The sequence below is a fragment of the Diachasmimorpha longicaudata genome, chromosome 10 (assembly GCF_034640455.1).
Source record: "Diachasmimorpha longicaudata isolate KC_UGA_2023 chromosome 10, iyDiaLong2, whole genome shotgun sequence".
Taxonomy (NCBI): domain Eukaryota; kingdom Metazoa; phylum Arthropoda; class Insecta; order Hymenoptera; family Braconidae; genus Diachasmimorpha; species Diachasmimorpha longicaudata.
In genome coordinates, this window is record NC_087234.1 from 3,309,807 (window position 1) to 3,325,750 (window position 15,944).

The 15,944-nt window shown below is 37.2% G+C and overlaps 2 protein-coding genes across 6 annotated transcripts in view; both read left to right on the top strand.

Moving 5' to 3' along the window:
- The first annotated feature begins 48 nt into the window (after positions 1-48).
- Positions 49-2,292, top strand: LOC135167040 (alpha-(1,3)-fucosyltransferase 10). Of its 2 annotated transcripts, none has more exons than XM_064129883.1 (6): positions 49-178; positions 336-378; positions 453-571; positions 694-913; positions 1,195-1,562; positions 1,666-2,292. In XM_064129883.1, exons 1-6 carry the CDS (start codon positions 101-103, stop codon positions 2,140-2,142), a joined length of 1,305 nt encoding a protein of 434 aa, XP_063985953.1. In that variant the 5' UTR covers positions 49-100; the 3' UTR covers positions 2,143-2,292. The 2 variants fall into 2 exon arrangements, with proteins under 2 accessions (XP_063985953.1, XP_063985954.1); XM_064129884.1 differs by having other exon boundaries at positions 1,643-1,886.
- A 3,662-nt stretch (positions 2,293-5,954) lies between these two features.
- Positions 5,955-15,944, top strand: part of LOC135166690 (uncharacterized) — a 29,644-nt gene continuing 19,654 nt past the window's right edge. The window contains exons 1-4 of one of the 4 annotated variants that reach the window (XM_064129205.1): positions 5,955-6,207; positions 6,317-6,372; positions 9,848-10,148; positions 11,152-11,249. In XM_064129205.1, coding sequence (XP_063985275.1) covers positions 6,326-6,372; positions 9,848-10,148; positions 11,152-11,249 — 446 coding nt within the window. In that variant the 5' untranslated portion in view covers positions 5,955-6,207; positions 6,317-6,325. Of the gene's footprint in view, positions 6,373-9,847; positions 10,149-11,151; positions 11,250-13,346; positions 13,475-15,944 lie in introns of those variants that run through there. The other 3 variants (XM_064129207.1, XM_064129204.1, XM_064129208.1) reach the window with 3 other exon arrangements.

The following is a 15,944-nucleotide window of genomic DNA, read 5'->3' on the forward strand; positions in this document are numbered from 1 at the left end:
AGTTTCTCCATGGAGAATCATTTTTTATCTACGGTTTAACGTCCGGTGCTCCATAGCCTTGAGAAATTATGTAGAGAGATGTAGGGCATCACCACGAGTGATGATCATGTGCTGGATGAAGTTTCGAACATTGTTTCTCATTATTGGATTTTGCGGAATCGTTTTGTTGATTATACAGGTACATATTAACTATTTTATCTCCATTAAATAAGCTTCATTAAATTAAATTTAATTCAATTAAGTAATCACAAAAGGTGGGCTATGGAAATTAAGGCCATGAATTATAGTAAACAGCTCCAGCAGAATGTCTTAAAATATTTTTGGTGATTCTGCAGGTACATCTGACTCCCGATCACGATGAAACTTCAATTTCCAAAGGTAAATCTACAAACATTAATGGCATCGACATAATTAGTCAGTTCATGAAATAAATAATTTGTTAATTCGTTCAGATGAGCCAGTGATACTCTGGTGGACGCCCTTTGGATCCGATGGTGCCTCCAGGACATGTGGACAATTCCGATGTCATTTCACGCAAAATCGAAGTCATCGGAATCATCATAATCTAAAGGTTGAATATTTTCAATCATTGAAATTAAACTGTGATAGAAATTAACATTTTGGGATCTGTATTATTTTTTAATGTTGGAGGAAAGAATTTTCCTCAATTGCTTTCATGTAATGGGCTTGCAGGCTATTTTATTTTATGGAAGCAATCTGGAGGTTAATGATCTGCCGATCCCTCGAGCCCCTGGCGTCCAATGGGGATTACTCCACGAAGAATCACCCAAAAATAATTTAATGTTTGTTCACGAGGAAGCACTCAAATTATTTAATTATTCATCGACATTCAGTAGATTCAGTGATGTACCTCTAACGCTCGTTGACCTGCCAGGAGAGGAGGAGTTATTGGGTAATTTGATATGTTCAATTATCCATTTGTGTTTTTTTCTCCCCTCAAATTTTAGGCTTTTTTATTCATACATTCGTCTTATTGAGAAGGACTTGACGAGAAAATAGTGAAAAAGCTTTATTAACTGAGAAAATTTCTTGTGAAATTCATTTTCATTTGCAAACAATCTAACTTGGCATAATTTCTAAGTTTTTATTTTTCCACGAAAATCAAAAAAAAATAATAACAATATTTATCGGAGAAGTCTTCTGATCTGAGGTAATTTTGATTTTTTTACGCAGACAAAAAATTTTTCACACCAACAAATGAGAAAAATAGACTGGTAAAGGAGGAGAATCGCGCTCCTCTGCTTTACCTCCAATCAAACTGTGATACCCTCAGTGACAGGGATTTATATATCTCCGAATTGATGAAGTACATTCGTGTTGATGCTTTTGGAGCTTGTCTAAACAATCGAAATCTCCCGGACGATTTGAGAAAGAATTACATCGAGAAATTGCACAGTGACAAGCTGAAAAAATTCGTCGGGAAGTACAAATTCACTCTGGCATTCGAAAATGCTGTCTGCGACGATTATATCACTGAAAAGCTATGGAGACCTTTAATTGTAGGGTCTGTACCTATTTATTACGGTTCTCCAACGTTCAAAGTGAGTTTTCTCTACTCTAAATCGATAAAAATTGCGAATGAACTCTGAAAAGTCCAGATTTGATGCGGAATTATTGATAGTTCTTATTTTTTTTGCAATTTAGGATTGGCTGCCAAATGATTCTTCAGCTATTGGAGTGCAGGACTTTGAGTCTCCGAAACACCTGGCCGAATTTTTACAGCAATTAGTGAAGAACGACACAGCATATGAGCAGTATTTACGGCACAAATTGACAAAAACTGGAATTTCCAATGACAGGCTGTTGAAAAATTTGAGGAAAAGACCTGAGGAGATCGTTAGTGTGTTTGAATACTATCTTCGAACTTTTGAATGTCAAGTCTGTGCGAAAATCCATCGGAATGAGTCGCGAAAGCTTACGAGGAAAGAATACCGCTGTCAGAAACCGGATGGGAGGTTCAATTTCAATGGGAATAATGTGGAAAACTCGTGGATTGACGTCTGGAATGCGGAAAAATGCACTGGAAAATTACTTACTGAATATTTGTTGAAAAATAAGAGCTTCCTTGGGAGAGACTTTAATACGAAAAAAATGGAGATGTATAGAAATAATCAATGCTGAGGATATTTCTACATTTGTGTGGCTGCCTACCTGGTGTCTGTCTGATGATAATGTATCGTCTGCAGATATCGGAATGATTTTGAACAATTGTAAAATATCTGAACGAAGTCCGTTTTTCGGAATAATAACAAATTCTCTTTTTAGTTCCGAGTGATGACTTTTTCTTAATTATATGATCAATCTCAATGAACCGAATGTGATACATATCCTGGGTATCCTCTGATGGTAATTTATCTAACAGAAAATTCCCGCGATATTCCAAGAGATGTCACGTGGACTCAAAAAACATTGAAAAATAAAATCTGAAACGTCGATTCCCCGCATTTGGATTTTACGACTCTCGGAAGATTGAATATGCCATAAATACCTCGAGGAAACAGTTCTCATTGCCCCAATTACTTTCAATTTTCCTCTCCTCCCCCTTTAACATCACAATTCCCCGTAAAACCCAATTACTTCGAAACAGCATTGGAACATCTAAAAAACAGCAATAATTTTTCCAATTTCCTTTCTCTTAAAATTGCATTTTTATATTCAAAACTCGACAAACTTAATTTCACCGTGAAATATACTGAAATTGTTCCAAGAAAAAGTACACGAGTTATTCGCATTTTGAAAGGTCACTTAATCACAAAACGGATGGAACGAGGGGGGTGGTGGGTGAAGGCTTTGGGGTTGGAATAAAGAAGGAGAAAAATTTTAAATTGTCTCCGTTGAAACTTGCCCCGCAGGTGAGTAGTCATAACCCGAGTAAGTCCCGGGGTCTATTCATTCATGGGGTGAATATACAGTTTCGCATGGATTGAAATTGCACTGAGTTTCCCGGAACGATTCTGTCTAATGTTCCAAAGTTCCTATACCGCTGTTGGAAAGTTTCAAACATGAGGCATTATCCGTGGCCGTAAATGAGGTGTGTCATTAATGTATGAATTTACGTTGGGGCATACCAGAGTCACTTGAGAGGAGGCTTAGTAACGTCGACAGGCTAACCGGATAGACACCATCAGATGACAACAATTAAAACTATGAAAACCCGGGGAATCGGAATGCCGCAACGGAGGGGTAAACACGAATTTTTTGGGGATTATTTAAATGAAAGGAAAAGAAGAGATTCGAAATCATCTCATTTTTCCCGAGTCCCACGACAATTTCCATTTTAAAATTTCGTTTTTTACATTCGATTAATTAATTTTCATATTCATTTCTAAATTGTTCTCAACTATTTCACTTCTTCCATCACATTGATCGATTGTTCTCCCACCAATTACCTTCCCCGAATTATAATCATTATCTTCCTCCAGGAAAAATATTACAAACTCCGCCTTAACTATCCAAACATTTGAACTACGCGCCATTTGAACCCCTAAAAAATTATTATTTTCAGCGTGTAAAAACCTTTGTTACTCTCTAAAAAATCCTCCACTTAATCTCCCCCATTTACCCCTGCCCCCCTCTCCCTCCACACCACCTCCTACCCACCCTCACTTGACCCCCCTAATTTCCCATTCATAACAACCCAAATATTTATCCCACCAAAACCCACCATCTCCAAATGAAACTGGAAATCCACCCCCACAATTTTCACCGAATCCCCTCTATTTGTTTACCGAAAGCTCTCATCAAGCGCATGGAGCGAAGCGTGTTATGTACGAAGAAAGACCCAGTACATAAAAAAAAATCACCATGTACTTCATCGTTCAACCAGGGGAACGAAGGGAAAGATTTGAAAATAAACCCCCAAGATGAAAGAGCATCCCTCGAGTTTCAAAGTCGTCTGATTAGGCTACGGACGCGACTACGTCAGCCCAGTGGATAATAAGTCAGTACCATAAGGCGTTCGGGGTGGGTGGGGTGACCCGGGGGGAGGGGGGCAGGGGAGCCTGAAGAACGAGAGAAAATTTTGGGGCGAGAGAGGGTGGCTACGAGCGAGAGTTGAGTCTAAAACCCGGGGATGTTACGGAACAAAGGGCAGAGTATAACGTGATTATCAGGGAAAGGGAACCTTTCCTGTCTTATATATCCTGAGATGATGCATTATTTAGGTATTATGAGGAGGAGCGAAGAAATCATCCCCAGAGGGTACGGGGAAAAACTCAGTGAAAGTCACTTCGACGTGATGTATCTCGTTCCCGATGTCATTTGTCATACGATATTTATGTCTGATTGATTCAATATATTTTTTCATTGTAAGCGAGGTGGGTGGGGGGAAAGGGGGAGGGGTGGGGAGTGGAAATACTCTGTAATATTCATGATCGTTTAGCTTTTTCTGAAGATTGATGAATTGTCTCTGGCGATGGTTCTGTTGGTACAGTCGGTATTTACTGAGGATCGCGTATTATCGAACGATTATTTGGTCCTGATGGATTTGCTGTCCTAATGGGAGGGGGGGAGGGGGATCCGCAATATGGGGAATTACTCGGAATTTCTGAAATCGCTGTCCTTTTTGGATTGTGGAAGTTGATTAATTGGGTTGTGGTAGATGAAGGAGTGCAGGGGTTTTGGGATAATGAATATTGTTGATGTGATGTACGAGGATTGTGGGATTTTTAGGGTTTTTTTGGGTGCACTGTTTTTATTTTTTGTTGATAAATATTTATGCGGAGGTGTTTTAGTACGTGCTGGAGAAAAATTGCGGAGGAACGTAATTTTTACGGTCTTCTTTAGTAGTTTTGACGGGGACACGTTTATGCACCAGTTTTGTGGAGTTCTCGGGTAGAAAAATATCTGTCTTTGGAATGTCTTTCAGAAATCTTTGGGAGAATCTGCCATAAATTATTCCGGAGAGTTTTCGGGGGAGGTAAAAATATCTTTGGGAAACAAATTAGTTCAAAGACGATTTTGGAAGATCTTTGGGGAGTATTTTCATGAAAGTTTTTGAGTGAGAATTAAAAATCCGGAGCTCCTAAATGAAGTAATTTGGGGATAAAGAAAACTTCGAGGCTCAATAAATTTAATTAATTAAAAATTCTATTAAATACGATTCTGAATTAACTGAAAATTCCCAATAATTTAATATTCAATTCAATTTATTCATCGTCGATGTTATAAAAGTTTTTTCTTTGTTTTACATCATCACCGGTCTTTTTCACTCCTCACAACCCCTTCCCATTCAATAAATACATTTCAATATTAAAGATTTTTAAAAAATTTCAATATGTTAACGATTTGATGTTAATAAATTAATCATAATTTAATACTAAACCTCTATTTCCGTTTAAATATTGTTTAAGAAATTTTTAATTCTCCGTTAAATCTGAAACTTTATAATTCGGAAAATTGTTGACTCGCTGTCTCTGACATCTAAAGAGAATGACATTTAAATAACTGGACTAATTTATCTCATGAAAAACCACCAAAAACGAAGGCCTCCCTCACCCCCCTAATTCTCCTCATTGATCTGTCCTTCAAAAGAACTATCGATTTACCCCAATTTCGATGATTGTTCTTCAACGTCTCATCAAATCCATATTCCACTCATCACTTGACTTCTGAAAATCCATGGCCCCATCCAACGCCATTAATTCGTGTTGTATGACTCCCCGAGTGCTCTCCTCTTCCGAAAAATTATTCTTAGAACATTGAGTTGGGTCCATTCGTTGTGCCCCCGGAGTGGAAAAGAGACGAAGAAAACTGACTCAAGTATTTCGAGGGCAATATGAAGAGTGAAAAGAGATGTGCAGAGATATCCATGGATCTCAGCTGTAAGACTTGGCTTCTCATCTCGCATACAGAATGAGAACCCATGAAACGCAACTTTTGGTCGTAGGAAACGACCGGGTATTTTCAACCCAACCAGTGGAACACGTGCAGTCACCCGGTGAACGTAGCTCGAAATTCTCTATACATTCGATATTTCTCACTTTGTCGAGTGCAAGAGAGATGCAAAAAAAAATAAAAACATTTTTTTTTCAACACACTTCATTTCGTATATTTTGTTTGAGTTTTCTGTTATAGATTTTTTTTTATTCCAACGTTTCGTTTGGGTGGAGAAAACTCTTTTTACCTGTTATCTCGATTGTTTTTATTTGTTTGACTGCAGTTTGTACACCCGTGATTGGTAAAATTGTCAGTAAAATGCACGAGGATAAAATGAAAACAATGGGATAGCGGTGGGAGTACTGTTGTTGTTTTTCTTTTTAATTTTTTGGCGTGGAGTAACTGAAAATATCTGCAGGGCAATTAAATGGCGAATATTAAAGTGGCGGTGAGAGTCAGACCAATTTCCCAGAGGTTTGTACATAAATACAGTGATTGGTTGGGCTTTTGATGAGTTTTCATTGTTGATTATTGCATTATTATTGCATGGCTTGTCAGGGTGGTGAGTTGTTCTGGTGGAGGGCGTTGTTGGATGATATGGGGTGTGACAGTTCGTCGGGGAACAGGGGAGAGGGCAAAAGGGCAGAGGAAATTTTTTGAAATTTGGTTTTTAAATGGGCGTTATGTCGATGCTTTGCAATAAAATAATAGTAGTTTTGCCAAAAAATTATTTTCTTGGGAGTAAATTGATTTTTCGTGCACTTCTATCTTGAAATATCACATTGGTGGGGTCATTGTGAGTTCATTTGATTGGAATTCAGTGTAAAAGTTCATTAACGTATGAAAATTACACACTAACACAGCGAATACTGAGGGAGTGGCAAATGCCATTCAGTCGCTCTGTATACAAATACACTGATTACTTGACCGTGAAAAAGCCAATGCACTTTGCTATTTTTAAATAATAAATTTGAATTCTCTATCAATAAAATAAGTAGGAAAAGTGCAACAATGTTTTCCCCATTTTAAAAGGGCTCCAACCATTTTTGAAAGGACTTTCAACCATTTTATGCGATTAAAAAAAATTTTGCAACAAAAATTTCCTCTAAAAATTACCTTCTCAGTAATTAATGTTTGAAATTCCCCCGAAAATATGCTACTGGGGCATCGCATGTCTCTCTCAACCCCTAAATACCCCGTCTGATCATCGAATTCACTCTGTCCCAGAAAAAAAATAACAATAAACGAGAAGACAAATAAAACAAAAATCGAGCCCAATGAAATTGACTTGAATTTGATTGGTAACACGACATATTTGGAATATTATTGACTCGTTTCGAGTCCCCTCGACTGATCTGAATACGAAGTATATCTGGGATGCAGGTGGAGAATACAATTTTGATGCGTCTCATGTTTAGAGACACGAAAGCGCCGCTGTGGTACTATATTTAGATATTTCGAGTGATGGAAGTAGAATGGAGTTGGGAGTACTAGCCTGCAGGCCGTATGGCGCTTTTGAGCGACATGAATCGGCGGGAATGGTGAGGGGGATGGGGGTTGAAGGGGCTGGAGGGGATACCATATCACGGTCATCGGTGGAACAATGCCTTCGCGTGGTACATAATGCTATGAAAAACCACCAAAAACGAGGAAATTTCAATGCTGAAATGTACGATAGGGAAATTTCAAGGGAATAAATAATATAGAATCGCAGACCTCATTTTTTCTTCTGTTATTCAGCTGTAAACGAGATAGAAATGAATCACGAAGAAGCGATATTCGATCAATACGGTTATTCGGTTTTAAGGTGATGGAGAGGGGTTTGTTTGAATTGTTGATTTCACGGGATATGGATTTATATTACTGAATACCGGATGGTTGAGGCTTTCAACAAGTTTATGTGCTGTGAAATGATGAATAAATGGGTACGACGGGGTGGAAGTACTGAAGAATTTTGCGTGTCACGATTTTTAGGGGTGAGGGGGGGATAGAGGGGTAGAGTTTGAAGTAAATGATCAATGAGTGATATTTATTAGGATTTTTTTGGGGGTTAAAGAGGGGAGATGGGTACAATGAATTAGGGAGGAAGGTGATTAGTCATTTCATTGATTAGTAGGGTAATTAATTAGTTGAGGTGATTTTTGGATTTTGAATGGAACTCTTTTTGAAGGGGGTTTTCGGGCGGTGGTATATTTTGTTGATAATTAATTCAGGGGAGAGTGAATAAATTGGAACGAGATGAAAGGACTCGTGGATTCTGGATGTCGCGATTTTTAGTCGGGGGAGTGTAAAATAGGGGCTCATTGAGTCCGTAATGAATGGATTCAATTGAGATCAGTGCGATTCATTGTGAATGAAAATTCATGAAAAATAATTGTGACATGTTTGAAAAATTTAATTGTCGAGTAACGAATTAATTACAACTTTTCAATTTTCGATTGATCAAACGGCTCCTGCGAAATTGTTGATTCGAATAAATTACAAAACTCTTTTTTATTTCATTGTATAAATCATAATAAATATATATGAAATTTTTTTTATGCAGAAAATTTCAATTAAAAATATTTCTATCAAAAAAAATACCTCTGTATTTTTTATCAAACAAATGTGAGAAAAAAATTCTCAGCAACAAAAATTTTCCACTGGGTTAAAATTTATTTTCCCTTCAAAAAAATTAGCTGCGAGTTTATAAAAAAATTCCATCGCATTCTCCTGTTCGCGTACTCGAGAAGTCTTTCACCTCTCACCGGAGAAACCGCACCAATTTCCCAATAACCCCATTCCCTCCACGTAAAAAAAAAAACCAAGACTTGTTGAGTTTAAATAAATCCAAACATTGAGGCACCGAAATAATTGCAATTCGTTTGAGTACAACCACGAATCGGTGGGAAAAAGGGATTTAAAAGCATCACGCAAGGAGTTTTGAGGATCATCGAGAGAGCGACACGCCTGGAAATTTACCACCGGGGCGTTTCACAGGAGAAAAAAAAAACCCAGAGGGGATGGAACGAAATGAAGAGAGGAGGCAATCGTCGACGGTGAGGGGGTTGGATATGACTTTGCCCAGTGGCGTGTTATCGCGGAGGAGAATCTTATTTATTTCGTCACGCCAAAACTCGTCACGGATTGAAAAATGGGTGACCCGAAAACTTGCACTTCCAACCGTTTCGACCTATCGATCGGTGGACGAAAGCAATGCATGCAATTTTTCCCTCCCTCCCCGTCCTCTGTCTGTTTTGGGGTATCTAGAGGGTTAATCGATGTCAATCGCTCACATAATTCGATTGATATCACTAAATAGAATGCTTTTGTTTGTCAAACCTTTGACATTCTCGGGATTTTTTCCTTTATTTATCCATTTGCCTTTTTGTTTTGGTCATTTATTTTTCTGCATTCGACCGGAAGCTTCGAATCGTTCCACGTTAGAGTGACAGGACAACATAACAATGTAAATAATTGTTAACGAAATAACATAAATTTTCGCATTTTGCCTGACGTTTCCTGAGTTTTCTGGATTTTTACGGAATAATCGAACCGAATAATGAAGTTTTCCTTGATTTTCAACCATTTTAAAGACAATGTCAATTGCTACAATTCATTTTGAATAGTTTTGCGTTCGAATGGAAGCTTTTTATTCGGTTAAATTCAAGTTCCCAATTTTTTGTGTTGGTGTGCGTAAATTTTCCCTAAAAAGTCCGAATATACGGCATTTAGATGGTGTCTACATACATACATATACGTATGCGCGCATGTGTGTGTGTGTGTTTTTTACTTTTTTTTTGTCTCTTTTTCTTCACTAGGGATTGATGGAACACCATGATTTTTTAAAATCAATATAAACTTTTAAAAGCTCCATCTATTGACACTGATTATTTTTGAAATTTCCATGACGATTCAGAAGAGTCCGTTATTTTTTACTGATATTTGAATGTTTTTTTTTGTTTTCCAGAGAAATAAACGTTACGGGGTCGGATGTTGTTATTCACACGGGTTCACGCGAGATATCCCTGACGAATTTAAAGGTGTCATCTAGCAAAGCTGGTGACAGTCGTGAACGCACGAGGAGATATACCTTCGATTACTGCTTCGATTCGTCAGATCCAGTGGCGGAAAATTATGCAAGTCAAGAGAGGATTTATTCGACACTCGGTGAATCAGTGCTTGAGACTATTTTTAGGGGTTATAATTCTTGTCTCGTTGCTTATGGACAAAGTGCATCGGGAAAGACGTACACGATGATGGGAACCAAGGTAATTAATCAATTGATTAGTCAATACATTTTTAATATCTAAAAAGGGTCTAATTCTAAATCAATAACTAATGGCTATTGACCAGTGGAATATTAGCAAACAATAATGAATTCCATTGATCATGATGGATTAATGATAGTTAATGGGAATTGATAATTAATCTAAGCAGAACTGAACAAAACACTTTTTGTCTTCCGGAGTTTTGTGAAAAAAGTGGGGTAAATTGTTTCGTCAATATCTCTAGTTTGGTAGAGTGAAATTCAACGATTTTTTTTTCATTTTGAAAACGATTCCCTGCGCTTTAAAATGAAATTTGACTCATAAAAATCGCATCGTTCGATCTCCAGATATCAAAGGTCAAAGTACATCCGCATCTGACGTTGAAGCGACACATCAAATACCATTTTCTGCATTAATAATTCATTTACACATTAATAATTAATTAATCTTTTTCTTTCGACGAAAACCGGCCCCACTCCATTTAGAATAATTTTCATTAATTACTGCTGAAGCACTCGTGCATTAACCCATGCAATATGAGTTCAATGTTTGTTTAATTAATTAATGAATTACATTCCGTAACAATTGATTCGCATAAACATGGCTCAGCCACTGAGAGAATGAATATTTGGGTGAAATGATATAATTGGAGTGAAATGATATCAAGCCCAGTGTTAATTCATGCGGGAGAAACAATTTCACCGTGTTTACCAGCATTATTAATGAAAACTACAGTTTCGATAGTGACGTTAATTCAATTCGTCAAGAAATTTTCACTGGACGATTGCTAATCCATTTGTATTCTGTTTTACGTTCGAATTATATCGTATTATGAGCTGCGTGTTGACGGAGTTAATTGGTTTTATGAACATACGGTTGATTGAATTCATTATCTACGGACAAATGAGGGGGAAAGGGAGGGAGGAAGGGGTCCGGTTATTAGGAGCATTTGTTACGGTGATGAGGTTTAATTCTTGGGGGATTTTTTTTAACGATTTTTCAGGATGATCCGGGGCTGATACCGAGAATCTGTAATGGGATTTTTGCGCGTGTTGCTGGACGTAATGAGATGAGCCAGGAGTCTTTCAGAATTTCCGTGAGGTAAGATTCATTCCTCAAGGTTATTTTAACAGCATTCATTATCTTTTAGGAGAGAGAACGGGCAAATGGTTTAGTTTAGTTTGATTATTCAGATTATTGTTGAGACGACGGAGTTTATTAGTAGTTAATGATTAAATGAGCATTGAAAAATATGAGCTAATTAATTTTTGGAGGAGTTTTGTTGAAATGAACATTTCATTTATGATAATTTTCATTAGTTGTTGAGCGGAAAATGTAAACATTAATTATACGGATTTTATCGATGCTAGTGATGTAAGAAATACTGTCAGAGAAATATTTGAATATTCAGAAAGTCATGATTTATGGCTAGTAGAAATGGAGTTATTGGTCAGACAACGAAGAGAACGGATTTATTAATGTTTAACTATTAATGACTTTCTTATGAAATAGAATCATTTCTATGAAGATAAATACGTGGTAATCGCTAAATAAAGAGAGGAATTTTGACGAAAAAAATTAATTTACTTGATTGAGAAATAGATTCAGTTACAACGATGATGATAAGAAGAAATTTTTCTCTTCATATTTGTATTCATTTCTTTAATCAAACGAATCCATTAGTCACTCTTAATTAATATTCTTAGACTAGTTATCGGATTACTTATTTGCTGCATCTAGTGGAATGTAAGGTAATGAATCCAATGGATTCTCTTTCCTAATAGCTATTAATTAACGATGGTAGGGGAGGTTGGAGCAAAAGAAAATGTTCATCAAAGTGATTGCAAATTCTGGTTTGCAATTATTTTTTATATATTGGGCAAAGGACCTGATTAAAATCTTCCCTCAGATACTGAACCTAACCTGTTACTATTATTATTATTTTTACAATGCAGATAGGAGAATTTTTATAAGAACTTTTTTATAGCCGTTGAAATTCTCTAACAAAATGCCCATCAAAATTTTCTCATTTCCCGGGGATGACACGATAAAAAATTAAAAAAATATATATAAATGGATGTCACACACTTTCCCTCGAATCATCATTTTGGAGCTCACATTTTACCCGTGAAAAAATTGTGAATTTCTCTCTATATTCATTTTTTTTTCTGCCGTTGCATTTTGCCTCAGCCACCCCCCTCTCCCCACTTCTCTGAACGAATATTTTCATGAATATATTTTGATGGAGTATGATCTCAAAGGCTCAGGATAATTTTCACCGATAACGGGCTAGTGTGAAAGCCAACAAACGCTGATACCAGCCGTGTCGATTCCTAGATGCTCATAGACACGCACACAGTCCGTTTATTACAGTGGCAATTACCCTTGCATCCGAGCAGTCCTAATGCACAAGCCAGCGATCATTAGGAAGCCGTGAAAATTGGAGTAAGGGATTCGGTCAAGGTTTGCACTTCGTGTCCCTTTCGGTGGAATCAACATTACATACGTTTGAATTTCGATTTTCAAACTGTTTAATGCCCACTTTGGAAACAAAAGTTTCAACGAACGAATTACAACTTTAATTTGCAGACTTGAAAAGTTGTTATTTAATAAAAGGAAAGTGGTTATTTTCAATTTTCGATTGGGGGACCGAAGTTCCCTGAAAGTTTGGGGAATTATCTTTCGAGGATTCCTTGAATTTTTTAGTACTTTTTGGCTTGTGATATTTTTCATTTAATAAATAACTACAGATTTAATTAAAAACTGAGTTACATAATGTTCAATGATTTTAACTGATTTAATTATCTTCGAAAGAGGAATGAAAAAAAATAATATAAATTTTATGTTCTTAAAGTTATAAAAGTAGTGAACCAATATTTCTAACTACTTCCAGTAATAAGTAAACTTTACAAGAATTAGCAATTTGCAAAATTTTGCAAACAAATTTTTTCACCTCTCGACTTGCAATAAAATTGCCGTTCTTTATTTATAATATTTCATCGATTAGGAATCCATAAAAAGCCGACTAAATACTCCAAACAAACGAAGTAAATCCGTTTAAAATGGGTGTAAAATCCACGTGCCATTGGCACGAGGCAGAAGCCACGAGGGGCCAGCAAAATACCATTCCACTAGTCATCAGGTGTACAACACAAAGGGATGAAGTGAAAAGGCGGAAGGCGAAATGGGGGGATAAGAGGGTGGGGTTTACACAAATCGTGAGTCGCGCGAGGGCCTCGCGAGGCGTTCCGGTGGCCTCGATGTGTCTAAGCTCAGTGCCTCGTGACTCGCAATCCTAGACGGACGGAAAAGCACATTGAACTGTGGTAAGAATTGAATTCTATCGCTCCCCAGTGCGCCCTGACAATTCTCCCCTCTCGAGAAAGCGTGAAAAAGAAGAAAAAAAAAAGCGCTTTATCAAATTATCTGACAATTGCAGTCGAGTAAGATTAATCACGACTACCGGATATCCCTCCAATCTGGATAACTACGGATACCTGGAACGATTCGTCATTGTACTATTTCTTGATGCAATACGAAATCGATTCGTTGAAATATCGCTGAGTATCCTTGGTGCAATCGTGAATCATGATTACTATTCAAAATTCCGGATATTGCGCTTGCATTCGGAATTAATGCCACTGGAAAAATTAATGTTTCTATGCTGTCTTTCTGGAGAATGTCGAACAGTGGATATCTTATCAGTTCGAGGGGGGGGGGGGGTGGTGCGAGAGAAACCGTGAGAGAATTACGAAAGATGGAGAGAATTTTTTCAGGAAAATTCTAGCTCCAGTAAAAGAAGCGCAAAATTTCTTGGAGAAATGTTCCTTTCCCCCGTATTTCTTTCTGAGTTGAAACATTCGCTTTTGACATTCTGAAGGAGGGGAAATTATTCCGTAAAAATGACCGAAGTAACCGCGTTGCTGTCAGAGAATTGGGGAGAAAATATTGGACAGACAAGAATTTTTTTCGGAGAGTTGGACAATTTTTACCGAATGGCTAATTAAGTTTTAAAAAATAGCCAACAATATTTATTGCACGTCAGGGTAATTTTTCCCAAACAGGGTTGGGTAATTTTTACTGGACATTTCTCTCTGTGTAGCTGTTTTACCTGAGGATTATTTAGGAAATTATTTCCTCTTTCTGCGTCATTATTAGTAAAGTTTCCAGTCCGACGTGTATTCGAGGTTTTTCAAGTCATTTTGTGTAAACAAAAGATCAATTGAAAATTCAAAATAAAATTTCTTCTTGTAAAGGAGTTCAATTAGCATTTTTCTGCACAACTCCTCCTCAACGTTCCTCTCGGTGATAGACATCTCCATCAGTAATTCATCTGAATGACTTCCTCCAGTTAGGAGACTTCTCTCAGTAACAGAAAATCGAATATCTTAATAATTCAAATTCTTCGTTTAATTGGGATTCTTCCGAGTACCTCCAGAGTGTCTACTTAATCTCGTCAAAAGTAGCTTCAAAAGACTACGAAAGTGCCTTACCTCGGAGCATTAGTTTCTCAGCAGTGTTACTATGCACGGCTGATGAGGAATAAGACTGTTGAGGTATTAGATACCGTACCATCTTCACAAGTTGTAATTATGAAACTATCGCGATTCAGGGAGGTGAATTTTGTTGGAAGACTCTCACTCCTTTGAAGAATACTCTGTGATCTTTCATGCTAGAATCACTTGCTCTGATTGTCCCTCCTGAAAAATGGCTGTCAGTTAAAAAATTTAATGTGAATAATGATGTTGCAATGGCTTTTGAATTATTCAAGATGATTAACGTTTCGTTTTAAACACTTCACTGCTTCGTAATTGTTCCATCCATCAGACATGAAGGGTTGATATACAATGAATCCATCAAAATTAACACTAAGTTGGCATAATGATAAACTGCTGAAAGAAACATGGAGATAACTTTTCGATAAAAATTACCCTGAGACCTGAAGATTGACTTGGGGACTGAAATAGTCCAATTAATTAGTCACTTGAATTTCTAAAAATTCTGAAAGTCAAGTTCATCATTGAGCTCACCTCTTCCTCCATAAAAAAATGAAGTTGAATAAACTAGAGCCCCCGTAAACATAGAAATGTGGCAGGAGCTCCTCTGGGTACGTGTGTTTCCCCCGTACCAAGTAAAATATGTCAGTTTACGATGGGCATCCCCAGGTACTGTACCTAAAATCGTTGAGTGGAATATCGTGGGCTCTCGTGTGTTGTAGATGCCTCTTCTCTTTTTTTTTAGTTTCTCCTCCCTCTCCCATTCGCTCCCTCAGCCGGTGCTCTTTGGCCTTCTGACATCAAACATATTGTAGATGCTCTCACCCTCGATCCTCCTGAAGAATAAAGTGCGGAACAAATAAAGCCGTCGATCGAAATTGAACGATAAAAGTTTTTACGCTTTGCCAGACATTCGGTGTGAATCGTATCAAAGATTGTAAGGAGGAAACAAATATTATCACTGCTATCTTCTGTTTTACGAGCTTGGGGTTGTATTTCACAGGGTCGCATTTTGATTTTTTTTACCCGAGAACCTCATTCGTTCATCGGTTTTTTTTTCAGAGGATTCAGCGTATCATGTGGCATCACCGATACAGATGAGTTGAAAATTATTTTCCTCGGATTTCGGAATTTTGGGGGAGAGAAATTTCGAAATTTAGATCTTTCGCCATTTTTATCGCACTTTTATTCGTCGTTGCCCCCTTTTTTCATTTATTTTTTTTTCTTAGTGTCATTATTATTATAATTAACATACAGGAATTTCAATTCCGAAGGTTTTCTCCTCTGATATATAATTTAA